This window comes from Botryllus schlosseri, chromosome 6 (genome assembly GCF_051294905.1).
Source record: "Botryllus schlosseri isolate E-star chromosome 6, Bs_hap1, whole genome shotgun sequence".
NCBI classification, from domain to species: Eukaryota; Metazoa; Chordata; class Ascidiacea; order Stolidobranchia; family Styelidae; genus Botryllus; species Botryllus schlosseri.
The window spans coordinates 11,841,557-11,866,456 of record NC_137241.1 but is presented as its reverse complement, the minus strand read 5'-3'; the positions used below and the strand labels follow the sequence as shown (position 1 = coordinate 11,866,456).

At 40.5% G+C, this 24,900-nt stretch overlaps 1 protein-coding gene and 1 long non-coding RNA gene across 10 annotated transcripts; both read right to left on the bottom strand.

The window, feature by feature from the left end:
- Window positions 1–10,978, bottom strand: LOC145441005 (uncharacterized). 9 transcript variants are annotated; one of them, XR_013915681.1, is made up of 9 exons: window positions 10,571–10,978; window positions 10,053–10,402; window positions 9,444–9,984; window positions 9,196–9,382; window positions 5,672–9,131; window positions 3,847–4,026; window positions 539–1,278; window positions 308–453; window positions 1–247 (listed from the first exon to the last, which is right to left on the bottom strand). XR_013915681.1 is itself a non-coding variant. In XM_080318791.1 (8 exons), the coding sequence occupies exons 6-8, from the start codon at window positions 661–663 to the stop codon at window positions 141–143; spliced, it is 378 nt and encodes a 125-aa protein (XP_080174917.1). In that variant the 5' UTR covers window positions 664–710; window positions 1,175–1,278; window positions 3,847–4,026; window positions 5,672–9,131; window positions 9,196–9,382; window positions 9,444–10,853; the 3' UTR covers window positions 1–140. The 9 variants fall into 8 exon arrangements, 3 of the variants coding, with proteins under 3 accessions (XP_080174917.1, XP_080174916.1, XP_080174918.1); XR_013915682.1 differs by having other exon boundaries at window positions 9,444–10,206; window positions 10,264–10,402; XR_013915684.1 differs by having other exon boundaries at window positions 5,672–5,822; window positions 6,063–6,159; window positions 8,920–9,131; window positions 9,444–10,853.
- A 3,398-nt stretch (window positions 10,979–14,376) lies between these two features.
- Window positions 14,377–17,103, bottom strand: LOC145441148 (uncharacterized). The gene is made up of 2 exons (XR_013915751.1): window positions 15,894–17,103; window positions 14,377–15,545 (listed from the first exon to the last, which is right to left on the bottom strand). It is a non-coding gene; the product is annotated as an uncharacterized LOC145441148 (long non-coding RNA).
- Window positions 17,104–24,900: the final 7,797 nt, after the last annotated feature.

Here is a 24,900-nt window from a genome sequence, read left to right as displayed (position 1 = left end):
TCGTGAATGAACAGTTTTTTTCCAAATAATAAACGCATATAACTAATCGACCAAAATAATGACTGTGTCAGGCAGAGAAGCATATCGGGTTTTATGTCGGGCATTAGCTTCCTCTCTGCTAATTTTGATTATGCTGCTAGTCAGAGGAGGTGGAACGGAACGGTCTCAGCGGAATCGCTCAGCTCAACAGTTTCTGGTCCAGTTCTGATGAGTGCTTGCACTTCTTCGACAAGCTCATTGCAGTAATCTAGAACAGACATAAAAATGTGACGAAATTTTATGACGCAGTCAGATCAACGGCAGTTACCAAATGTTGAATTTTCAAGTATCTTGTGGACAGTTTCCCCGTTCTTGTACTTCGGATATTTGACACAGTACCGCGGCGTTCCTTCCCTTGACATTTTCTGAGCTTTTGAGCAATTTTCATTGAAGTGTAGGATTGCCAGCTGCATCCTGCAAAATTGCATATTGATGAGGCTAGTAATTATGCCAAAATCTGATATAGGTTGTTTTGAATAGCCAAGACACTGAAAGGTACCTGGCTTTTTGACTGTTATGGTGGTAGTGATATAACTTTGGGCAGAAATGGTTAAGGAGGGCGTTGAATGATTCACTTCCAGCAGTGTTTCCATTCGGTGATAGATGGCGTATGTCATTTTCCATGCGAGTGGAGTAGAAAACATCGCAAACCCTTTCATATGCTAATGAATCTGAAAATGGATTGTCATAATGGTATACAACAGAATCAAAGATGTTATTCATTGTAACTGAACTTAGGCCTATATGTTGTATAATGTGTGGCCCAGTAAACACAGTACAGACCAAAGATGTAGAAAGCCGAGCCCGATATAGTAGATATTAGATCTCGGCAGGTCGTAGAAAGGGGGATTTTGTGTCGACTCAATTCAATGTCTTTTCCATGTCCTTCAATAATGTAAATATTATGCAGATGCTACAGCCTTTAAACATGGTGAGTAGAATGTAGATCCTACATTAAAAGAATATCCTGATATAATAACCTGTTTTCTACCACTGGGCATAACCTGATCACGGCTGCGTACTTACACACACACCACATTATCTACTACATATTAATCACATTTGCGGTAATTTAATTCAAAACGAATTGGCAAGTAAATAATGCCGGTGTAAAAAATGAAACGAACGAAATTACTTGTAGGGCCAAGTAGCAATGAATGAAACTATGAGAACAGTCAGTAATCAGAAGGTTTCATCGTCTGATGATGATAATCCCTCTGGCGTTATCTTTTCAACACCCTGTAGAAATAAAATGAAAATTATTAGCTAAGACATTCGTACTGCGAAAATGGCAGAGGTAGCGAGTAACGAATGACTCCTACATTTTTTTCACCCATACTTACTAAAATGGATATGATTCTGGACTATTTCCACTCAAGTTTTCAAGTTTTTATTATTATATGACTAGCAGGGGCGTATTCAGGGGGGGGGGGGTAATCGGTGTCCGGTACCCCCCCCCCGTTTCCAAGCTCGATTATCCCCCTTCCGAAATCTATTTCCATTGATCCAATATTACTTATTCTACTAAATCGATAATCCCCGTATTGCCGCTCAGCATCATCACGCCAGCGATCGAGCAAACAACGCAGTGCGCTGATGCGTTTTTCTCGTATTATTCTCTCGTCTACGGAAGCCCGAAAAGCGCATCGTCACATGGCTCTCTCGCCTCATCTGAACGTTACTATCCAGTTACAATAACACTTGCATTAGATGTCCTGAAATTTCGATGTTGCGCTAGTTGGTTTTCGTGTTTAACAGTTTACTATCAACAAATGTCTAGAACGGAAGTGCTGTAAATTAGCGAGTCACTGATCGCTAGCGAACAATTAAATACGCCGCTTATCAAGGCGTATTACGTAACCTCTGCGACGATTTGCGCAAGGCAAAATGTCCGAGTTAGAATCTGTTCTATAATGGCACAGGTTGTTCAAACCTTTCTCGTCTTTTACAACTCAAGCCTTGACCGTTGACACACATCTTCTGATGGTTATGTTTAGATATTAGCGGAATTCACTTACGCATGCACGGCGCACGCACAATCGCACATGTCTGCAGACATTCGATGTCACTCAGTTCAGCAATGTCACTCTAATTACAATCGCTAATCAGCGAACACCTAACGGCATTGTCACCAAGCCATCGAGAGATTGGAGCCAACGCCAGCTAGGCTCGAGAGATCGGAGCCAGCGCATGCTAGGCTCGAGACGCGATTGTTGGCCAAATGGCCAGCGATGATACCTTTCGTAACAGGCCTGTTGCAGATGCGATTGTGTGGTTAAGCGATAATATCGTCTGCGCCAATGCAGATGCGATAGTGCAGGCACCGATGGTACAGTACGCACCGGGCCTACTGCTGATGTGATTGTTCATTTGTTCAAGCGAGTGAAACTAGGCTTGTTGGAGACGCGATAAACCAGGCAAGCGTCCCGAGCGCAGGCAATGTTCAATGTAATGTTGTAATAACGAGAAGTTATAGTCTTTGCCTTGACAATTCGCAATGGTCACTTTTGCACCGCAGACGCATTTAGGAATGCATTTTGATCGCGAGCCTAAGCCTGCGTCGGGCCGCTGTTATTCACGTGACGTTTACCATCTCCACACACCAAAAATACTACACTATCTTGACAGACAGTAGATATCATATTGATTTAGACCAAAATTAATCCAGATCATGTGTAAGAACAGGCTGAAGAGTTGACACAAACGAAAACAGACTATAATTCATTAGCGTGTCTTTACAGTCGAGTGTTCGTATTTGAGCGCGAATGGAGAGATCTCCCGCTGTGCTGTAATATGATCTGCGCGCACTGTCGTGATAACATCCTCGCTTTGGTAATTAAGGTCAAGATACCTGGCTGTCTCTCTTTCCGCTGTTATCATCACTTACGGGTTATAATGATATGTTTAGTTGTACTTAGTTTGTATATGCGAATGAAGAAGTCACAAACACGAGTAAGATTATCTGACCATGGTAATATCTGCATTTGTGCATGCATTTATCCCGATCAATCGGGTAGAACTAGGTACACCCTATCCTTTTAAAAACACCCCCCTTTTCTAAAGGTACCCCCCCGTTTTTTCCGGCTAGATACGCCCCTGATGACTAGAGAACTGACTTCAATCGCCACTTCTACTTGATTATCAAGATCAACGATGACTACTTCAGCAATCTTTGAAAACAGCCACTAACACAAAAAGAATTCTTGACTAAAATTTCTTCACATTCCGTCAAAAATGATCAATTCAACAATCCAAATGAATCAGTTATTTGGCAGCTAGTTGGAGAGATATATACTCAAGTCTAGAAAGTCGAATGATACTCTGCCTGGAAGGCTGAAGACCTAACAATATTGTGTACAGAGAACAAAACATTTGAGTGGCGGCACTGGTATAGACATTAACAAATTATTAGAATTGACAGCAAGATAACCAGAAAGACATTAAAATGAGAATTAGTGCAGTTTCTTAGGCTGTAGTGATACTCAGCCAGTAATTGACCTAGCAGAGAGCAAAACGTAAAAAAAGCGAGCGAAACCTTCGACAAATGATACGATAAAACATTAGAATCGACAGTCTTACTAGAAGCAGAATAACAATCATGAGGGGTTAGAGAACAGAAGCCCGGGAAGTGACCATCAGAAATTACTGCATACTGGCCGAACAAATCCATGACCATTAACAAATGGTCTTTTAATAGTCAATATTGATACCAAATGACACCACCCCTATTTCACCGCAACATTTAGCAAATACAGCGCTGGAGTCAACCTTATAAAGCGCTAAACAAACGCCCATTAGTTTTCCCACCTACTACTTCGCGCTTCGCAGATGGAAATACGCATTAAAGCGAATGGACGCGACTTGTCACACTCTTGCTATTTCTGCTCCCTTTTTCTCTTCCTTCCTCTTGAGGAGAGAAACAGTCGGCCGCGTTTACGGATCGTGAATTCCCGGCTTAAGGGTGATTCTTCCTCCAATGGTCAGCACCTTGAAAATTGAGAACAATGTTGTTGCAAAATGCATGACAATTTGAAAGTTACATCATTCTAATTATTCCAGTTATGGCCGTGAATCGTTACAAGTGCGGTAACCATAAGAATTATTACTATACTTCAACTACAAATACAATATATTGTATAAAATAATTACTAATTCTTTTACGTTGATCGAGTCCCAAATGGATGAAATATGTCAAAGAATTTGCTAAATTGTTTTGTATAGTTTGACAGATTCCGAAATCTTCTCAAAGTGCACCTTTCAAAAATTTGATATCAAGACTCCCAACATTTTACAATTCGAAGTTGGATGGCTTGACCAATACAAGCGAACAGTTTGTATCGCAATTGACAATTATGTAGAGAACGCTGCGAGACATGTCAGTAGGCCTACCCTAAAACGTTTCTCTGACATGGACATTAGGGCTCTTAAAAAATGACTTTTTTTCTCAAATCGTTCTGGCTACTTGATAAAATTGTTAGGTTACCTAATTCAAGCCTACACACCAAATTTGGTTCAATTCCAACCAGTAGCCGCATTGCTACAGGAAAAGAAAGTTTCTATTTATTATATAAAAATAAATAAAAAAATTTGAAAATTTTCTGTTCACCCCATGAAAGTGTTAGGTTATGTATAGAAACGATGTTCATCAAATTTGGGTCCATTCAAACAAGTGGAAGCGGAGTTATTGCCATCGAAAAATTCGGATTTTAATAAAATAGTATTTACGGTGGGCACCACTAAATTAAAGAATTGTGTCACGCTGTCATACTGTTTTACGCAACCGTTGTTATGCACTGCATTGTTGCTGTGTTCTCGCTCCATTGATGTTATTTCTAAATTCGACATTAATGCGTCATAATTCTCCATCTGGTTTTGAATTCAACTCTGTTTTGCTTCCTTTATCGTGCCGGTAGCTCTTTAATAGGCACGCGAAAAGTTCTTCGGGTTATAATAACGTTTATCATGAAGGTACTTTTGAAAGCAGTATTAAAATTTTGTACCACCAACCAGTTACTTAATTACTATTTATCTTCAAAGTAAATGCTCATTGCATGAAGCAGGGTTGTAAGACTCGAGTCAGGATTTTCTGTTGACTCGACTTGACTCAGGTCATCTTCTCAAAGTACTGAAATTACTCGACTCATTGCGCATGACTTGAGACTCAGACGGCCAAGACCGACATTTCATGATTATTTCAAAGAATAGTACAGCAAATCGCTATTGGGATTTCGTCTATTGATACTGGTATTTGAAAATGCGGCCAGAAACTGCTAAAAGTAAGGAAAATTCGTATATTATAAATGCGACCCACTCGATATCACAAAAAATATATAAAAAGTTGGTTTAACAAGACTTAAATTGGAAACTGAGCAGCTAACACAATGACTCTGGCTCGAGTCATAATACCATAACTCGGACTCGGCCCTCTGCTCGCTGACTTGGACTCGGACTTGACTCGGTGGTGAATTGAAAATGACTCGAGTCAAAACTATAAAAGTGAGATTGACTTGCGACTCGGAGCCTTGTGACTTGGTTACAACCCTGGCATGAAGCCTCAATAGTTACATGAGTGGGGTGACTAGACAAAGAACACAGTCACATTTGCAGCATATCATGAATGTCTCTTTCTTACTATGTGTGATCTTGTTCAAATGGAGGTTGATGAAAGCGTATTTCCCATTCTTTCCGACTCTGCTATAATTTCACCAGACTGGCAACCTTCTTCATGATGCTTTTTGCTGACTGACCAATATTGTCGCCGCCAACGGTACGAGTGCAAATGTCTGATATGTCAATATAGGAACAGAATTAGTTGACTGTTCATGACCGTCCACGTTCAGAGTTGCATCTCAAAGATGCTAAAATAAGCCTAAATATAATCCAAGCAATACGATCGTCCACTTTGACTGACTGAATTTCTAAAAATAATAAACATAACACCTTGATAGCTTCCACATCTTACGTTTATATATACCGTCTGCTATCGGCAAGCATTTGAAAATAACAAAACAGATTCAACATACCACATCTCTTGCAAAGGCTTTTGCTTTCATTCAATATGTCATCAAACTTCTTTAAATCCTCCGTTGTGGTGAGTGGCTTCGTTTTATCATATACAATCTATGGCGGGATAAAAGTTTCGGATAAGTTCTAAAACGAACACAATTTTCCACACAAAAGTCAATTGCCACACGAAATGCCAAATGCTACGGTCCCATTTTACAAGGTATGGCGAGGTAACGTAGTGGTACCCTCCATTATAGCTAAACACCAATGAATTGCGGGTTCGAGCCTGACACGTCGACTCCATAATTCCTACCGAAGAGTTGGCCGTTTATCTAGGCTCCTCCTCGCCATCTGATCCGCATAGCGATGTCTTAGAAAGCCTAGGAGTGGTCCGTGCTATAAGTGGGCAGATGGTTGCAGATGAACTCGGCACTTGGTGAATCCGGCCCTCGGGAAATTGTGTAATGAAGTGTATTAACAGCTATTAATATGAATTATTAAACTAATAATAGTATTATCAAGTGATTCGTCAATCTTGTAAGGAGGTCAGGGCATCCGTAGATCACGCAGTCACGGCGTGATTAGATCACGGATTGCGTAGCCGCGGGAAATAACGCAGCGCTCATATACCGACCACGCGCGGTCTGCTTGGAATCGATGGCGTGAGTGACGGGCCTGTGTCGTGTAAGTTTTGAGAAGATGGATCTTGGCGTTGTATGTGAGATCGAAACTGTGGAAGATCAAGCGGCGCTTCTTCGTTTATCGATCACGACAAGCCAGTGTCCCTCATCAACAAATGTTTCGCATGATCACGTCAAAATAAATTATTTTTTGCCTTTGGAGAGATGATTCCACTCTGGGGTTAGGGTGTCTCGATAACAGGGTTGAAGGATCCCAAGATTACGAGATCTACCGCGAGCCACGACACGTTTAAATTTCCTTTTTGATACTGTTCATTCATATTAAATGCATTTCTAATGCGAAGGTGTTCTAGTGCAAATTCCTCCAAGGGCCGAGTTCACCAAGTGAAGAGCGTCGCGTTATTTCCCGCGATCACGCAATCTGTGATCTAATCACGCCGTGACTGTGTGATCTACGCATGCCCTGACCCCCGTACAACATTGACAACCACTCAAAGTGCCAAGTTCACCGGCAAACATTCCAGTAACCAATCATGGGGACCGGTACCGCTACGAGATCTACCACGGCCGAATTCACCAAGTGCCGAGTTTGTGCGGCCGAATTCACTAAGTGCCGAGTTCACTGGTAATCGGGCAGATACGGAATGATAATAATAAGAACCGGCCTGGTGTAAAATGACCAGTGTAGTCGAACCACCACCATGAACACCACAAACAAACAAACAAACATCTAACATGGAAAAGAAATTACCTTTACAGCCTTTGACAAACACAGTTATCATTGAAATCAGCAATTTAGGTCTTATTCGAAAGCAGAATAACAACTGTTTTAGCGGACATATCAAATCAAATGTTGGAAAGTTCATGTAAATTAGCCCAAAATATTATCTTACTGTGACCATATTCTATCAATATGGTCTGGCTAGCCAAATTCTCTGGGCCAACATAAACAAGCTGCGTTTGGTTTCAACGATTAATAATCTTGTCACTGGATTCGAGGTATAATTGCACTCAAATATCAAATTTTGCTCCATTAATCAACATCAAGTTGAAAATGTCCATTCTTGCACTCAACTTTTATAAAATCACGAATCAGTGTTCTACAGGTATGTATCTATATGACTTATATACCTAGAAAATTCAAGCATAAATATTATGATATACCGTAGGTATAGGTACCGGTAATTCAGATGTTTGAAGCGACTTGGACAACTAGATAATTATAGTGGTCTAATTTCACTAAATTAGAGCGAAATGCCAGCAATATAATTGTAATCTAATTCGGAAAAAACGGTTTAGCTCTAATTCTAGCCTGGAAAAGCTGAAACTTTTCTATAGTTGTCAACACCTGTTTTGCAGAAAGTCAAACAGCTCCAGGCGTCGTATACTACAGGCAATTCGAAATACCCCATAAGCTATATGCTACTGCGTATATACCTTTAACCCGCTACCTCAGTCAGTCACAATTCCTATATATTTACGGCATTTACCATACAGAAAGAGCGAACTATGCCTGGCTGCGAACTGTTGCGCGTCAAATCTTTGTCGGCGCGATGACGTAAAATTTGAATCGCCGAAATATTCTAGAAGTCACGCATCGATAATCATATTCCTAAACGTACAACATCTCACTTATTTAGTTATTCTCTGAATAAAACTATTAGCCATACTCGTTGAACATGCGAGATTACCGAAAGAGCGAATATATATATAATGAAGATCATATATATCAGAAGAAAACGAAACTGTTCGACCTTAGAGCAACAACACGAATATACAACACCGGTGACATCCTCACGCAATAAAACGAAGGGAGAACATTGTTTTCTAATGGATAGAACGAAGCTACCGCATGAGATCGAACAAACCCGGAAAGGAATTCATCGTGATTGAATGTACCGACAAAGTCATCCTTTCTACGTATTTTAGTCATACCAGCGAGAGATAGAAAATTTGCATTATTAGGTTAACTACCGGATATAACGAAGCCTAATGCATGAGATGGAACAACACCGAGTATGAATTTATTCTGATTGAATATAACCACAAGACCATCCTACTACGTATTTTAGACATTCCCTCGACACATAGAAAATCAGAACCTAATCGAGATGATCCCGGATGATCCTTTTACGGTTTTGTGTTTGCTGGGGAAGCTGAATGGAACAGTTTTGTTTCCTTTTTATAGGATGTAACTGCATCTAGGCCTACACTACAACATAAATCACCTTACCTTGATGAAACCATAACCTTGGTTCTAGCAGCTCTGCTGATGGACATTTACAATATGATTACCAACTGCTCGCCAAATTTCCAATGACAAATCTGGGTCTCCATCACCACGGCGTGCGCAAAAATAAACTTGACTCGTAATAGCTTTGATCCAGTGCCGAATTATTCTGCAGTCTGCTCGATTTGATAGTGCTAACAGCTTCTTGCGGAGACCTGGTGGAGTGTATGATGTGTGAATGGAAAAGAATGACTGTTTAGAATAGATAGCCAGTGTCACCTTTGGCAAGATGCCATGTGTCAAATGTATGTTGTATTTCTGGATGCGTTTCTCTGATATGCTTTCGAATCTGTGGGTGCCGGTCGGTTACACTTTCCGCGACGTTCAGCTGTTCTTCTTGTACAACAGCCATGCACCGAATAAATCCTTCTTTCTCCATTTTCATACTGCCAGCTACTTCATTTGACTGTAAATTAATACAAATATGAATTAAGGAGAAATGCAAGTTTCCAAAACACATTTTTCACCTGAACTAGCTTTCCACACAAAATTTTCCGGCTTTCGATATCCATCATGGTGTAAATACCATACTTTGCGCAATGTCCAGGACTGTCCGCCCTTCCATCTCCCGATAATTTTACCCTGCTTGATTTAACATTCTCGAATTCCTGTCGACTTTTGACTTGAATTACTTTGTTAACCAATGGCACCAAAACAAACTTTGATACTTGAAGTAGGTTCTTAACGACATGATTTTTGCACCAGCAATCTTCATCGTCCGCAATGATTTCGTTGGAGAACTGCCACTAAAAAACACTCCAGCACACAGTGCCATATTGCCCTCTGCTCTTGCCATCACCAATTTCTTTCTGACTTTGCCAATATCTGGAGTATGAGCAGTTTCTGCAGTCTTGCTTGATTCTCAGCGCGCTACCTAAACCAGACTCTCGCACGTCTGATTCTGATTGACAAATTGGACAATGTTGAAAAATGTTCATCAGCTTATTTCTGTCCACAATCACAAACTGGGTCTTGCTATTTTCCAGACATTCCTCTGAATCTGAATGCCTGTAAATCAATATCTTAGTGAAGACTTAAGTACAAATATAATTAAACTGTTTAAGTAGGCTACTCACTCTGACTCGTCATCTAACTCTGTTGGGTGGAAGCTATCATCACTTGACAGGGATTAGATATCACTTTCACAGTCTTCATAATCCTCTCCAGCAATAGGTAAATAACTGTCTCCGACCTGACATCCAGCTTTCAACTCAACTGAGGTGCCAACATCTTGAGAGGTGCATATATGACATTTGCAATTTTGTATCATCGGTACTATACTCTTACTTTTGCTTCCAACATGACATGCAGGCTTCCGTACTTGAACAGCTTTATCAGTATACGATTTGGGGCTTGGAAACAGATGTTCCTCATTCCGTGATCCACCTTCTGCTCCTTCTACATCATTTGTTTTTGAAGATGTGGCCTGAAGCGTTACAGTATTAGTATTGCTAAGGGCCCTAGGGCAAATTCTTGAATTGCACTCAAATTGTGAGAAAGTTGTACAATTGACTTAATATCAACAGCTGAATCAACCGAAAGATCGGTTGCTTATACTCTTGTAGCCCTAATTGACACAATACATTTCCCTTACCTGATTTCGGACACTTTGTAGCTTCAAAAGCGCATTCCTTTGACATTTTCTTTTCACAATTTTACTGGTGCCTGAAAATAAACTGGGAACGGCAGTACGCTTGAGAGTTACCTGTGCTCGATAACCTAATTGCTTGTGTATCTCAGATACTTCATTGAAACACGATGGTAAAAAGTGATCTGAGCATAAAAAAAACAGTTTGCCTTTCGGTGTATGGAAGTCCGCACGTTTGGTCTTCACGGCGTTCCCCCAGGCGTAATACCTTGTCCGATCGGTGTTAGGGTTTGGACAGCGATGAAAAGACACTTTGGGTACCGAATATTGCGTATTCGAACAACCATACGCGACACAAGATGTACCTCCGTGCCTCATCTTCTTCATACTTTCCATAATCGCAATCAAATCCATTATCAGTATGCAGTATCAAAATCAATCCCAACTTGAATAACTTTCTGTTTACCAGGACTTTTGCCGTGCCAGTTGCATGACGTCATTTCATAGCTGAATGATTTCATATCCGTTTTTCAGCTTTTCGATTTATAATTTAAATTACTTGAAAACTATAAAGTATTTTCAATTATCATTATTTTATTCATATTCCTAACCACATAATGTACGAAATAAGGCAAAGTCATTTTGAAGATGCAGTTGACCTTTAAATGAATAATTATCGTAACATTCAGGATTTGTTTCAGCCCAATATCTGTGTATTTCGACATGTCGAAGACATCTCTTTTTGGTGGCAGTGTTTGTTGCGCCTATGGGTGCAGTGAAAGGCAGAAAAACATATCCACGGAGTCATATATGAGAAGTAATAGCGATGGTAGTAGCGATGAAGAGTCTTTGATAAAGCGTTGGTATCCAAGAACATTTCACCGGTGAGTGAATGGCATAATAAGCAGAGCAGCAAGACTATCTTTGAATCGGTTTCTATTTTAAATATCACCTGTTCATCACAGTCAATCAATGTCCAGATAAGCCACAGTAGTAATGAATAGGCCATGTTAAAGTGTCATTATACCAGAACATTTTGTCACACGTATATGAATGATGGTATGATATCCAGCGGTGGTCAAAGTAGTCAAGAGAGCTACTCAAGTAGAAGTAGAAGTAGCGACGAATAAATCTACTCAAGTACGAGCAGAAGTACTTCTTCCATAAGTCACCTAAAACTACTTGAAGTAGAAGTAGAATTGACTGATATTAAATCTACTCAAGTAAGTAAGTAGTTTTGAAAACAGTCTTAATTCGTTCGAATGGACTGTCAAAAGCTGTAAATTGAGATATGCGGAAGCTGCAGAGAGCTTGATTCGAATTGATGCATCCCAGGAGGTATCAATTTTCGACAGAATAAGCATTCTTTCGCATCATGGGATGCAAATTATGGTATTGATATGAAAATGCGATACTAACCCTTCGTTTACGATGAGACCCCGTTTTAGAGAATATCATGGCATGGCGCCCTGCCCCATATTATGAGGCTCCAAGTTTAGGCGAAGAGCAATACGGAGAAGTTGTATCGGATACGGTTTCAACACTTTGCGCGATTAGTATATGTTAACAACAAATATTGTTGATCGTAAAATTTATATTTAGTGTAGCTTTATTTTTGGAAAATAGAGGCATTACTACACTTGCTTTTATGCTTCAATATGTATGTTCTGCAGACAAAAGAACTGAAAGTAATTAGAAGTCAAAGTATGATATTCGGAATTGAAAGTGAAATACAAATATTACTTCTAAAAAGCGGATAATAGATTTCATGTATTTTGTCCATAAAGCTTCAAAGGTGATCTGCTAAAACAGGAGTAACGTTCAAACAAGTCGGATTTCTTGATTAGCAGGGCACGTCATGGGTTGCTAGATTACGATAGGATAGGTAATTGCTAGATTGAAAAACGGTAGTTTCAAACGTTATGGTGGACCATATTTTCTGTGATGAACTATTTGATATGGGCGGCAATGCGGTGTGAGCGGAACCAACCAATTCGGTACCTAAGTTATATTCACTGATACTTTCGTGAAAACATATTTGTCACTCCATAACTACTGTGCGCGAAGCGCAACAAAATTTCCGGGCTTTAATTGACTTTTATGAATATCAAATGTTGTAGGCCTACTCCATGAAATCAGCCCCGAAATTCCTCAGGCTATCTTTCGTATTTGGGGATTAAACTGCTTCTACTTGACAAACTGAAAATAGCGAGAAGTGAGTAAGTAGATCACAAAATATTATGAAGTAGAAGTAGAGAAAATAAGATCTACTTAAGTAAGTACCAGAAGTAGAGGAAAACTACTTGAGTACTTCCGAAAAGTAGAAGTACTTCGTTACTGACCACCTCTGATGATATCAGAGCAGACTATGCCGGCAGTCCCAACACCATATCAGTTCACCAGTGTCTGTATAGCATGACCAGCTAGCTCACTGTTTGTATTCTGTATGGGCAGTTCAGCCAATAGTTAGCTTAGTACTCAATCCTTGCTTAAAATTGTCGTGCAGGTAGGAGGTAGGACTAGAAGGAAAGGCATAAATTAATGGCATAAGGGTTTTGTCCGGCATAGTTAAGAAATTAATGTATTTTTCTAGTGCCAGATGCCGCACAATACTGTTAAAATTGCTAATTCCGCAGTCGAGTTCATTATAGCTCTGTGTGTGCGAGACGTTCGATTTGTTTAAACGGATGTTTTTTTCTAGGTTTACCCCTGGCTTTGGATTTAAAAGGTTACCTAATAGTCTATCCTTCTGGGGTAGAATGTAACAGATATAATATGTTCCTGCTACTTTTATCATCGTTCATAACAAAGAATGGTCAGTTTGGAGTGCTTTGCTTCATGCAATTGCTTGTGAACTGATACAATGTTCCGTACAATGCAGCTTTCCTACCAATGAATCCCTGAAAGAAAGATGGATAGAATGTATTAGAAGAAAAGACTGGGTACCAGCAAGATCGTCGGTCATCTGCTCTGATCATTCTCTAGAAAGTGATATTTACCGTGTTGGTAACCGCTGAAGTAGTTCTTAATGACCACAGCTACTGTGCACATTCAATATTATTCTTCACCATCAAGGCAATCGTCTGGGACCTCCCTCCCCTGCCAAAAGAAGGAAGAGGGGGAGAAGCCGAAGGGAGAGAGGTCGACGCAAGTCCAAAGTACGTTGATAAATGTGCGAAGTCGAAAAGTTCTCGAATTTTAATTCATTCATATTAAACAGTGTTAACCCCCAAAACTACCCAAAACTACACCAGAGACGTCGTCGTCACCGCCACCACCGGAGAGCGGGCGTGTTGTAACGGTGCCATACCGTCAAATAAGAAAAAATCTATCACCCTACAGCTTAAATCTGAAACGGTTTGTTTAAAATTCCTCGTTCGCAGATATTAAGCCCTAACTTATCCCACATTTTACTTTCAGATCACCCTCAATTACGTCGAGGGTGCTGACGTCAAGTCCATACGGTCAATTGAATAATTCACTCGTTTTAATTTTTTCATGTTGTCTTAATAGAAAAATCATTCGAAACATTGTGATTCTCATAGCTGAAGCTGGTGTTTCTGACAGGGATATATAGAACTCCGGGATGGCTGACTTCTTTTTTGCCTTTACCTAAGTAGGTCCAAAAAGTTACCTGCAATTTACCTCGAAATTTCCACTTTTCTGCAAGCTAGCGATCCAGCTGTTTCTAGAATGATGATCCTCAACCTTTTGTAGAATTAGTTAGTGAGTAAGCTAGACATTATTCCCATATCTCAACCTTACTGCTGTATAGCCAACCAAGTAAAGTATGACAACACTGAACTTCAGTAAATGATGAATGTGTTTAATTTCTACACATCATATAATCTGCATCAGGCAACAGAGTGAATAACGAATAAAATCAGCGTCATCTACCTATTTACATGCCATTGTCGGAAACCGTACAGCTGGAAAGGGGGGGGGGGGGGGGTTTATAGGATTGATTAAATCAACCGTTTCAATTTGCGTTAATCCACAAATACCATGGAGTAGGGTCGTATTTAAAACAAACATGTTTAAAACAAGGCCCTTGTATAAAACATACTTTTATTGTTTTTTTAAGCCATGACGTCAAGAATATTCAATTGTGACGTCATATTTGATTGACATTGACAATTGAAAATATAGTGTAAATATAGCTCCTTTGACGAAATATCTCTACCATTGCTGTTGAACCGACTATTTTGAGGGTTCCAGCCATCCCATACCGAAAAATTGGCTATATCGGGTGGTAGGTTGTCGGCTGATACAGCATGTTTTTTGGAAAGTATTTACACAATTATGGCATAATTTTACAACTTGAAAAGAATTTTTTTTCAAAAGGTCTTTGTTTAAAACACTGTATAAACCATGTTTTAAACAAAGTGTTTTAAAACAACGTTTGTTTCAAATGCAACCCTACCATGGAGCATTTCCAATAACGAAAAGATAGCATGGCCTGTAAGGACTCGGAAATGTGAGAGCAGCTTTGTCATCTTCTACGTCACTCAATGAAAGTTGATCAAGAAATCAACACACCATTGATACTTCTCTTCAGGTTCAAATGTAACCTCGGGGAGGGGGGGGGGAGTAGAAGTTTGGTACATATTATTATTAATTTGAGAAGCATTCGGTAGACCCAGTTGCTGAATTCAGTTGATATTTTTTTCACCTAGAAATAGTTTCACGACCGCAGCGAAGAAATTACCACCATTGGCTTAACGGTCCATCACGAATAGGCCTTCTCAAGTATTTCATGCCATGTATCAGTTAGGAAATATTCAGTATCATTGTCTTGCAGATTTTCCGATAGATGATACCATGTTAAAAAAACATCTCGGTGAGGCGGCACGAGATCCAAATATTCAGATTGTGGCCATCTTTGCCAAGATTTCAATGGGATGTGCCCAGTATAATATACCAGGATATCCTCGGTTGACGTGATGCAGATGCTGGAACATCGCGTTTGTTTTTGTGGAATCTGCAACAAAAATGAACAAATGATGTATTTAGAGACACAAATTAACCTTAAGAATATATATAGATGTATGCAGAGTTGGTCAGTAGTGAAGAACTACTACTTCATTGCAGTACTCAAGTAGGTGTTGCCTATTTTTGAAGATACATCTTGTAATTTTGAAGTAGCCATCTCCAAACTTAAGTACCTTGCAGGTATTTCACTTTCTACTGCTACTTGAGGAAGTTTAAATACCGGTACACCCTGGGAATACGACTGTTACTTGAGTAGCAATGCTGACTACTTCAACCACATCAGGATTGATGTAAATCCCTCATTCAATATCGTATCACTAGAGCCAGCCAAACTTACCTTGGGCCGACTGAGGAGAGGTCCATGCTTTTTTGCGACGATTTGACAAAACCTTGCAAATTGAAAGCGATCTTCAGAGTTTTCTCTTCCTTCATCGTAAGGCCTATAGCCTATAGGCTATAAGTGTTTATATGGTAAAGACAGGTCATATCTCAGGGTCATATCCTGTCCTGACGATTGTGTTGGCTTATCCATTCAAGGGAGTGTGCATCTTCAAGGCTTCAGTAAGAGCAAATGGTCAACAAATGTTGTGGCCATATTCTGGGAGTCCGCCATTGGCAGTTCACAACAGTGCACTTCTGTTGAAGTATAATTCCAGTATTGTAGCATTAAGGTGCCGTTCAATAACAAACATATGCCTGCCTCGTTTTATCAGACATGTAACTGATGAATAGTATCTGTAACAAGAGATTGGATTCATCAGTTATTATAACAGTTGTTATGGACACTAACAACTGCAACGACCTTGACGTGTTGTGTTTGTATTAGATTCAAATGTTTGGTTATCCATAATTGAAATGCCTCTTGAATCTTGCATACCGGTAGTCTATTCGCTCAGTGGCTCCAATTCTTACTAGGAATAATCCAGCAATGATCTGGAATAAGCCTGCAATACCAGCACAACCTGCATATTCACATATTAATCTATAGCACAAGATCTTAACAGACGAAGTCCCTCCTAACGGTCGCCTTCATAGTCGACACGACACAGTGTAAATGTACACTTGTACAATGTAAAGCCTTGGATGGTGACATACATTATAATAAGTAACATAAGTAATGAAAATCATACCGCAAGGCTTAATCAAAACCCTACTGCTGATGTCAATGTTAACGTTGGAAATTTTTCTACATTCTGTTATCTTCTCACGATTATCTACGCAGCAAGACATGTTACATAAGATACTATAGAAGCAGAGATATTCCGAAGGCGAGCAAATGACCGTACCGGTATATACCGGTAACTTGCTGCTGAAGGGATAGGGCCAATACCGCAAAGTTTCAGACTACCTGAACATCTCATAACCTGGTTTACCTCTAGCTTTATAAAATAACATAAACATGGATATTACATGCCTCTACCGCCCTCAAAGACTTAAAATTACACACAGAAGAAGCGGCTAACCAGAACGTGCATCTAAACAGAATGCGCGAATCCGGACCTACTTAGGTAATACCGCGATGACGCAATTGACGCAGTCAGCCATCCCGGAGTTCTATATATCCCTGGTTTCTGAAAACGAAAGTTCAGTATTTTGGTACAAGACCCAGAAATAGTTGATCTAGTAGGGAAGGAAGGGATCAGGTAGGTATAGCAACTGCGCGATTTCAGAAATGGTGATGCAGAAACGCACTTGGTTAAAATTCGTGATCTAATAGGGTAAGGAGGAGTTCAGTCGGTATAGCCAGCGCCAGAAGTGGTTGAAGTAGAACCGGGATGGAATGCTTCCTGCGTGTGAAAGGTTCCCTGGTTCCAGTTTGAATCTAATCTAATTTCTGGTTTCATGAAAGTGCAAAACGAGCCAAGGTTCCTGTACATACGTATATGTGTAGCTATAGGTGTAATTATAATCAAATTCATCTACATCTTTTCATTGCATCTTGTGCTGTATTGATCCGATAAAATTATGATTATAAACTCCTACAGTGCACACTGCACAGATTGACCTCAATTTCAGTGAGCATTGGGCAATTCCAGCTTCATCTCAATAAGGACCCATGCATTTCTTGTTTCTCTCATTCAATGAACTCATTTGGTCACTTCTGCAGAAATCGCTATCCCATATTGCCACACATTGGGATTTCTCTAAATACGCTGAAACAATGAATACGTAGAATAACCATAATATGGTATTCAATTGATTTCAGCAGTGCCTTTTGATATGTCACATGATGCTGAATTTTCTCCATCAGCGATATTCACAGCCACCACGTAGCTGGCAGTTACAGGATTCACATCAGCACCATTGCAGCAGTGGCGGCTCGTCCTATAGGGCAACTGGGGCATTGCCCCACCTAAAATTCGGTTCAATAACAATTATTTACCATTTATAGATGCACAACAATCAATATATACCGAAATCACTGCGAAACCCGCATTATTCTTGTGCTTTCGCTTGTAAATGCCCATACCTAGCGAAGTCTCTGCGAAAATCGAATTCTCTTCTGTGTTTTCGCTTTGTGAATGCCTAGCCGGGGCTTGCCCCGGTAGCGCTCATAGCAAGCTTTCACTGTCTATTCTCTCAAAGCCGCGCACAATAAAGAAACGGTGATTTACTCTCTCCTATTCATAAAATTACCGAGCAAGTGGGGCAACGTGCCTGGTTGCCCTTAAGGTGTGATGTAACAATCGTGTCTATATCTGAACTCGGTTACCGTCATATGCGTTGAGTCGACCTTTGTTGGTATAGGTCGATTTTTGACGATGTTTCGCTCCATGATAATTCTTGAAACTTGGTATGTTATGTCGTGAAGGTCGTATTTAACACTGCTCCAAGTTTCAGGGTTGCTACTCAAAGTGTAGGGTAGTAATTTCGTTTCCAAAGTTGACTGTGTGCTGATCCGTCATGTATCGCAAACAGATTTTACTCAAAAGCGGGTATTGGTCTCCATTGATTTTGACGATGTTCCATACCGAGATCGGTCATGACATTTGGCATAGTTGGTCGTAGTGTTAGTATCGATCGCCGTACCAAGTTTAAAGTTTATCACTGAACTATGTGGGTGGTAATTTCGTTTCCTAAGTCGAGTGAGAGCTGACTCGCCATTTATCACACAGATTTTACGCAATACCGGTATTGGTCTGTATTGATTTTAACGATGCTCCATACCTATATCCATCTTGAGCTTTTGGACGGTATATCTTGATTTCACTATCGAACGCTGTGCCAAGTCCCGAGGTTGACACTCAATGATTAGGGCATTAATTTCATTATCGAGGTCGAGTGTGGTTGGCCTAACACTGACTACCGCATTGCGGATTTCACGCAAAAGCCGGCGTTGGTCTGTGCTAATTTTAACTGTGTTTCATACTGAGATAGGTGATGAGATGATGATCTCATGAAACAGTTTACTAAGATTCTCGGTTTGCATTCAAATATTTACTTTATTTTATATTCTCCAATGCCAATTTCACCGTGAAATTGTGGCCTTCAAGCCATTTGCTGACAACCCGATGTCAAGCGCGTGAGCTAGTTCGTTTTCGATGACGTCGAACAGCTGATCAATTGATCAGCCTATTCCTCAATATATTTTACGCAAAATTCAGTGTTTTTAGGCAAGACTCGGCTCTTATCAGCCTGGAAATTGTCCATTGATCTAATCGTTCACGGGAGGAAAGCGCACTCTTACCTTTTCCCAACATATTGCGATAAAAAATGAAAGGCTGACGTATAAGCAGGGTTGCCATCGACATGGATCCAAAAATAAGGACAGTCGAAAAATTAGATTAGCATGAAAAAGCGTTTTGTACATACTTTGGTACAAGTGAAGTAAAGACCGTAACGAATAACGGGGTTTAATGGGAACACTGAGTGTATATATTAAAGTGTTGCACAATATACGTGTAAATGTTGCACATAAATGGGAAATTAGCGGGTGGATTGAGTAGTACGACCCATATGGAACAGGTGTATTATAAGCCCTAGGATGTTAGAACGTGGATTTGCCATATCCAGAAATGACGACTGGAGTGGGCGCTTGCGAGCAAACCTTCAAACCTAAAAATGTAACATTTTGTGCAGAGGCATGCCGGCAACATTATGCGCTCGGTTAAAAAGGAAATATCATACAAATACGTGTAACTTTGCCGTCTTAATATCGAACATACCAATACGACGAATCAACAATGTGGGAGTTTATTTATGCAACAGACGCCAATCACAACAGAACTGAGCTAAACAGACACGCCTGGAACTGACGGTCAGATATAGTCCCCACGAGAATGTGCTTTTCACATATAGCAACGTAAATCTAAAATGGCAACATGTTTTATGGTTTAAGCAGTTCGTTTCAGGTAACCTGCACCCATGGAAATTGTTGGTGACGCAATGGCGGACTTCGGCAAAAGTATATATACCAACCACTCCGGTTTTCTTCCCGACCGAGCTAATATCATGTCAAGTAAATTTATCATTAAATCTCCGAATGCAACATCGGTGACGGGTAAGCAAGATAATTTCCATCATGCTACCACACTGGTGTATTTATCAGTCGAATGGCGACGAACGGAGAAGGGCGACTCGATGCAGGAGCTGACTACGACAACCCCTGAATCACGCGAATTTTGCACCACGAAATATACGTCAATTGACCTCAGCTTTACCGTTATCGCTAAAGAAAACCAGCTACATGACGAGCATCTCGAAAGTATCACAAATGAAGGGGAACACATACATCGTAAGAAACCTTTCATCGGTGGTGAGCAATTGGGAGTAGTTTCAAAATGTTACCTAAGCTACCATAATTGTTGTATTAATAATGATAATGTGGATGGTGTCTCGTTAACGCAATAAACACACAAGCGCGGAATGATTGAAATGCATAATAGCGATTACTAGTGACGTATATGGACATTGGACATCTTAGGTCATTACTCGGAAAACGACTAGCATGAAAAGAACAACAGCCCGATAGTATGATTGCTTCGAAAATGTGTTCTCGGGAACGTATTGCTAGAATAGAGCCCGTGTTTCTGTGATCCGTCTGTGTGCATGGACTTTAAATTGAACTTATGACCATATGTCTAGTTTTATAGGTAGATATCAGGCTTGATTAGACCGGCCCGGCTCAAACGATCAAGGTTTTGGTCCGGCCCGCGACGCTAAATCGAGTTTGACATTCCCGTCTATGGTTGACCGTATACGATAGATCAGAATTAAAGGCGATAGTTACTATCGTCATTTGCGTGCGGTATAAAGCACTCCGTAATGACAAAAGTGATACAAACATCGCGCAATGAGGCTGTACGTACAGTCGTACACGTGTGGTAATATTGAATGTTAAAATGCAAAAGTATTGGCGCACAAGCACATACTGGGTATTCAGTCAGTAAATTGCCTCTACGCGTAAGATCTGTAATTTCTCTAAATTCGGTTTTAACTTCCGGACGCCCGTTTACCAATAAATAAAGGCTCTTAACTTGAATTGACCATTGTGACGCTAGTCCACTTTACCTCGGCATTTTCATTCATCGGCCTGGTTAAACTATTTGTAAAAGTGTCGCACTCGTTTCTGCGGTCATGGGCTAAATTGATACATGAATGCTTGCTTGCTTGCTATAAATTGGTTGTGAGGATAATTCCCTTGGTCCACTAGTTCTTTTTGGACGCATGGCGAAACTCAATATCACCTCGGTTAAAGTTTAAATCGTACAAGGCATATGGTGCCAGCCATCCGGCCTGGGTAACGATCCTGCATGGTCGAGGCAGTACTTTTCTGCCCAACATATTTCGATCAAAATGTAAATTTTTAAATAATGATTTCCTCCATAGAAATCACCACACGGAGTGTGTAAAACATATTAATTTAATACGTCATACCGTAATCGTTGAACGTGATACTGCGATTTTGCTCGGATTGTCGTTGTTGGTAAGTTAGTAACGCCACCATCGTATTCTAGAAAACGGGGCAAAAACTGATATAGTTCGCAGGTTTCGTGCAGTAGACAGGAGCAATATTTATACTGCTATGCGCCAAGTCTGTGTAGTACGGGCAATAAATCTGTGACGGCAATCGTGTCTTAACAAAGTACTGCAAAATCGAGTTTTCAGCTAATGTTCTGCCTTATGTCATTCTTATCGCGTGCGCGGCGAAAACGCTCCATCACCAAATATGTGAAACTCATGTTGTTATATTCTTTTTGTGTGTGCTTGTTTTTGGAAGGGTCATAAGTGGAAGGCAGGCTCTCACGGCATGCCGTGAGAGTTGAAACATTCCGGTACTACTGCAACGTGCAATTTCTGGAAAGGAAACACCACTGGCCATCCGGATACCAATCCCTTATGTAGGAATGTAGGAGTTTTCGTGACAGTTTCCTGGAGCGCTGGGTACGGTAATTGACTTCGCAAAATAGCAGAACGATTATCTTGTCCTCCACCAAACCCTTTTAACGATGACGCAATTCCTTACTCTGAAGGCATATAAGCATTTGTACGTTAACTTCTTCATCAGTATGTACTTAGGTTGGAGTTAGATAACAACCTAATCGTCTATCTTTGTAGTTATACTCAGATGAAAGCTTGGAGAAACTGAGGTTGACTTATTCACATTCATATGTGTGTATGACTTTATGTTCCTGTACTCGTCTTTATGTACTAATGTATACCATTGGTATTATGCGTATTGTCCTATCATTACAAGCAGACGTAGAATAAGAACTTGGAATGGATCAGTCTGGTCTAGATATAGCCTACATAGCTACGCGACCGAGATAACTATGGGTTGAAAACTACTTACCTGTTGGAAAATTATTTTGTTTTGCGTATATATATGAGCAAAGATTTGAGGTCAGCTACATCAAAGAAAAACATAGAGTGATCAGAATCGCTTCAATATCTAAGTGAGTATCGTAACTCGAGCAGGGAATCCTGTATCAGATGTATGGGCACTAGGCAGTCTGCACTATTGTGAAATTATCGATTGAACTTGCAAGGCTATTCTTACATCTACGCTTTTAGCTTTCGGAATCAACAAGGTGCGTGTGCATTAGGGCCGTACACGCGATGAAGTATTTTGTATACGTCTTCATTAATGGTGATAACAGTAAGTGCTATGTTTCCATCATAATTGGGGAAGCGGTCTTGCGAGTATAATAGTGTTGGGTGGCCTAATTGTTCTGTAATTTAGGACTTTACCATAGTGTGCTATCGCCATTCACCTTGACCAGAGTTTCAATGTGAGCCTGTTATAGGATTTGGAACCGTCCCACTATAGTATTTGAATTTAACAAATATGCAATTTGAGCATGTTATTGTGCATTATGATTGGAACAAGCTTTAAATTGGTAAACTAACTCGCAAATGGGTCGGCAGTTCATCGTATTGGGTTAATTTGTCTGCAAAATCTATTGACCTTGAGTCATGGCTTCTATTTTGGAAATTTATGTTGATTTGACTAAGAAATTGACTTGAGTCACCTCCCTAAAGAGGAGTAAACTGATTTGGCTCGAAACAAGGGTATAGATTGAATGTCGTAACACGGGCAACGAACAAGATTTGAACTTAACTGTGGAAACAGTGACTAAATTGTAACTTCTATTGTTACGTCATAAATTCATACGTGGGCATTACTTTCAATTTTTCTTGGGACGCTCAGAATTGCGTCATGGCCGGGTTTAGATCAAGACTTTGAAATATTTTGGCGAAATCAAGGTTCTCGGTTGCAAGCAAGTCGCTTCAACAAGCCTAAATTTCAGAATTGGGAAATATGTGTATATCAAGGTCTTTAATCCGATTTCTATCCAAGTAACGATGTGGCTATTAAAACTAGATCGTATAATTAAGGAAGGTGGCATCATGTGTCGTGTACTTAGAAATCTAAATGTAATAACGGAATAATGAATAATGGTGCATACGCAATACGCATGTTTTGATTTGCAGCTAATTTACGGCCTCGATTTGAATTTGATTTGACGCATATTGAGAGCATCCCTATACTCCCTAAACCAGGGGTGGCTAACTTTTCTCTATGTATTGCCTTATTCTGTTTATTAATATAGCCTACTGCCGTATTCCAGTGTTCGGTTGTGAAGTAACTGGACGCCAGATATCCCATGTTAAAAGACCCGTGCCCGATGAAGTAAGGACTAATGTGTTTGTTCGTATCGGCTTGGGCGCACCGAAAGAAGTCATGTCATGAGTAAATACTGCGATTTATCGAATCCATATATGAATTTCGTCATTGATATTTGTAGTTGCAGATATTGCTATATAGTATTTGTCCTTTCCCGACCCCTATGGTGTGATTCATCATTGTTATCAATGAGCGTAAGTCTTCGAAAATTGGTGTCTAATATTAATGATGATGTGTAGCAGCCCTCGTGCGCCCCCTATTCGGGTCCGCTTTCGGTCATGCTCTGTCTATTCGGGAAGAGCATGAGCTGGTTTGGTCTCCTTGGGTTGCGTCGGCCGTGCTGGGCGGTCGACGGTGTTTGTGGTCGGTTACTTGGTTCTTGGATCTGTATCGTCTGTCGGGTTGCAGTATTTTATGTGTGCTGAATAAACCTCCATACTGGACAAAGGCCTCTACATTGGCGAGCACGCCAGGACCAGTATGGAGAATTCGCCGCAGTCCATAAACTCGCGGGTCTGGCTAGTTAGTGAAGTCAGAAGATTGGAGAGAGAAATTGAAGCGCAACAGTTGGTTATGCTGGAGGCCGAAATTGAAGGTCTGCAACGACGATTTGAGGACATGGAAAGTAAATGGATTTCTCGAATCGACGGTACGTCTGAAAACTGCGTGAAAGCTATGGAAGAGATCGTTGAACGCAAGTTTAAGGCATCTGAGGATAGAATGATTTCGGTGCTCGAGGCTATACTACAAGGTGACGATGCTGATTCTGAAATTGTTATGGGCGTCGAAGGTTCTGGTGCTTCTATCGGTGAAGGTGTTGGAATCGGGAAAGTGTCCAGCAGTGGTGTACCGGTACTTGTCTCGTGCTCAGATACTACATTCTCCGTCGCCTTGCCAGAGACTTGCAGTGTAGCAACTGATGTCAGTTTGGGTGACGATCCTGTGCTTGAATACGAAGTGGAAGTCTCGACTGAGGATTCAGATTTCATAGTGCAGCTGCCATGTAAGCGACGTGATGAAAAACGTTCAGAATGCGGCTACAGAAGCAAGCCTGATAACCGGGAGAAGATTCCGAATGACACAAGATTTATTGCAGCAATCGCAGGAAGCTTGTTGGAACTGAATTCGAATGGATACGTTTCACCTGTCTCAGATCTTCCGAATTGGCTGAAGTCGTACATCTACTATGGGGAATTTGGGAACCGCCGTGTGAATG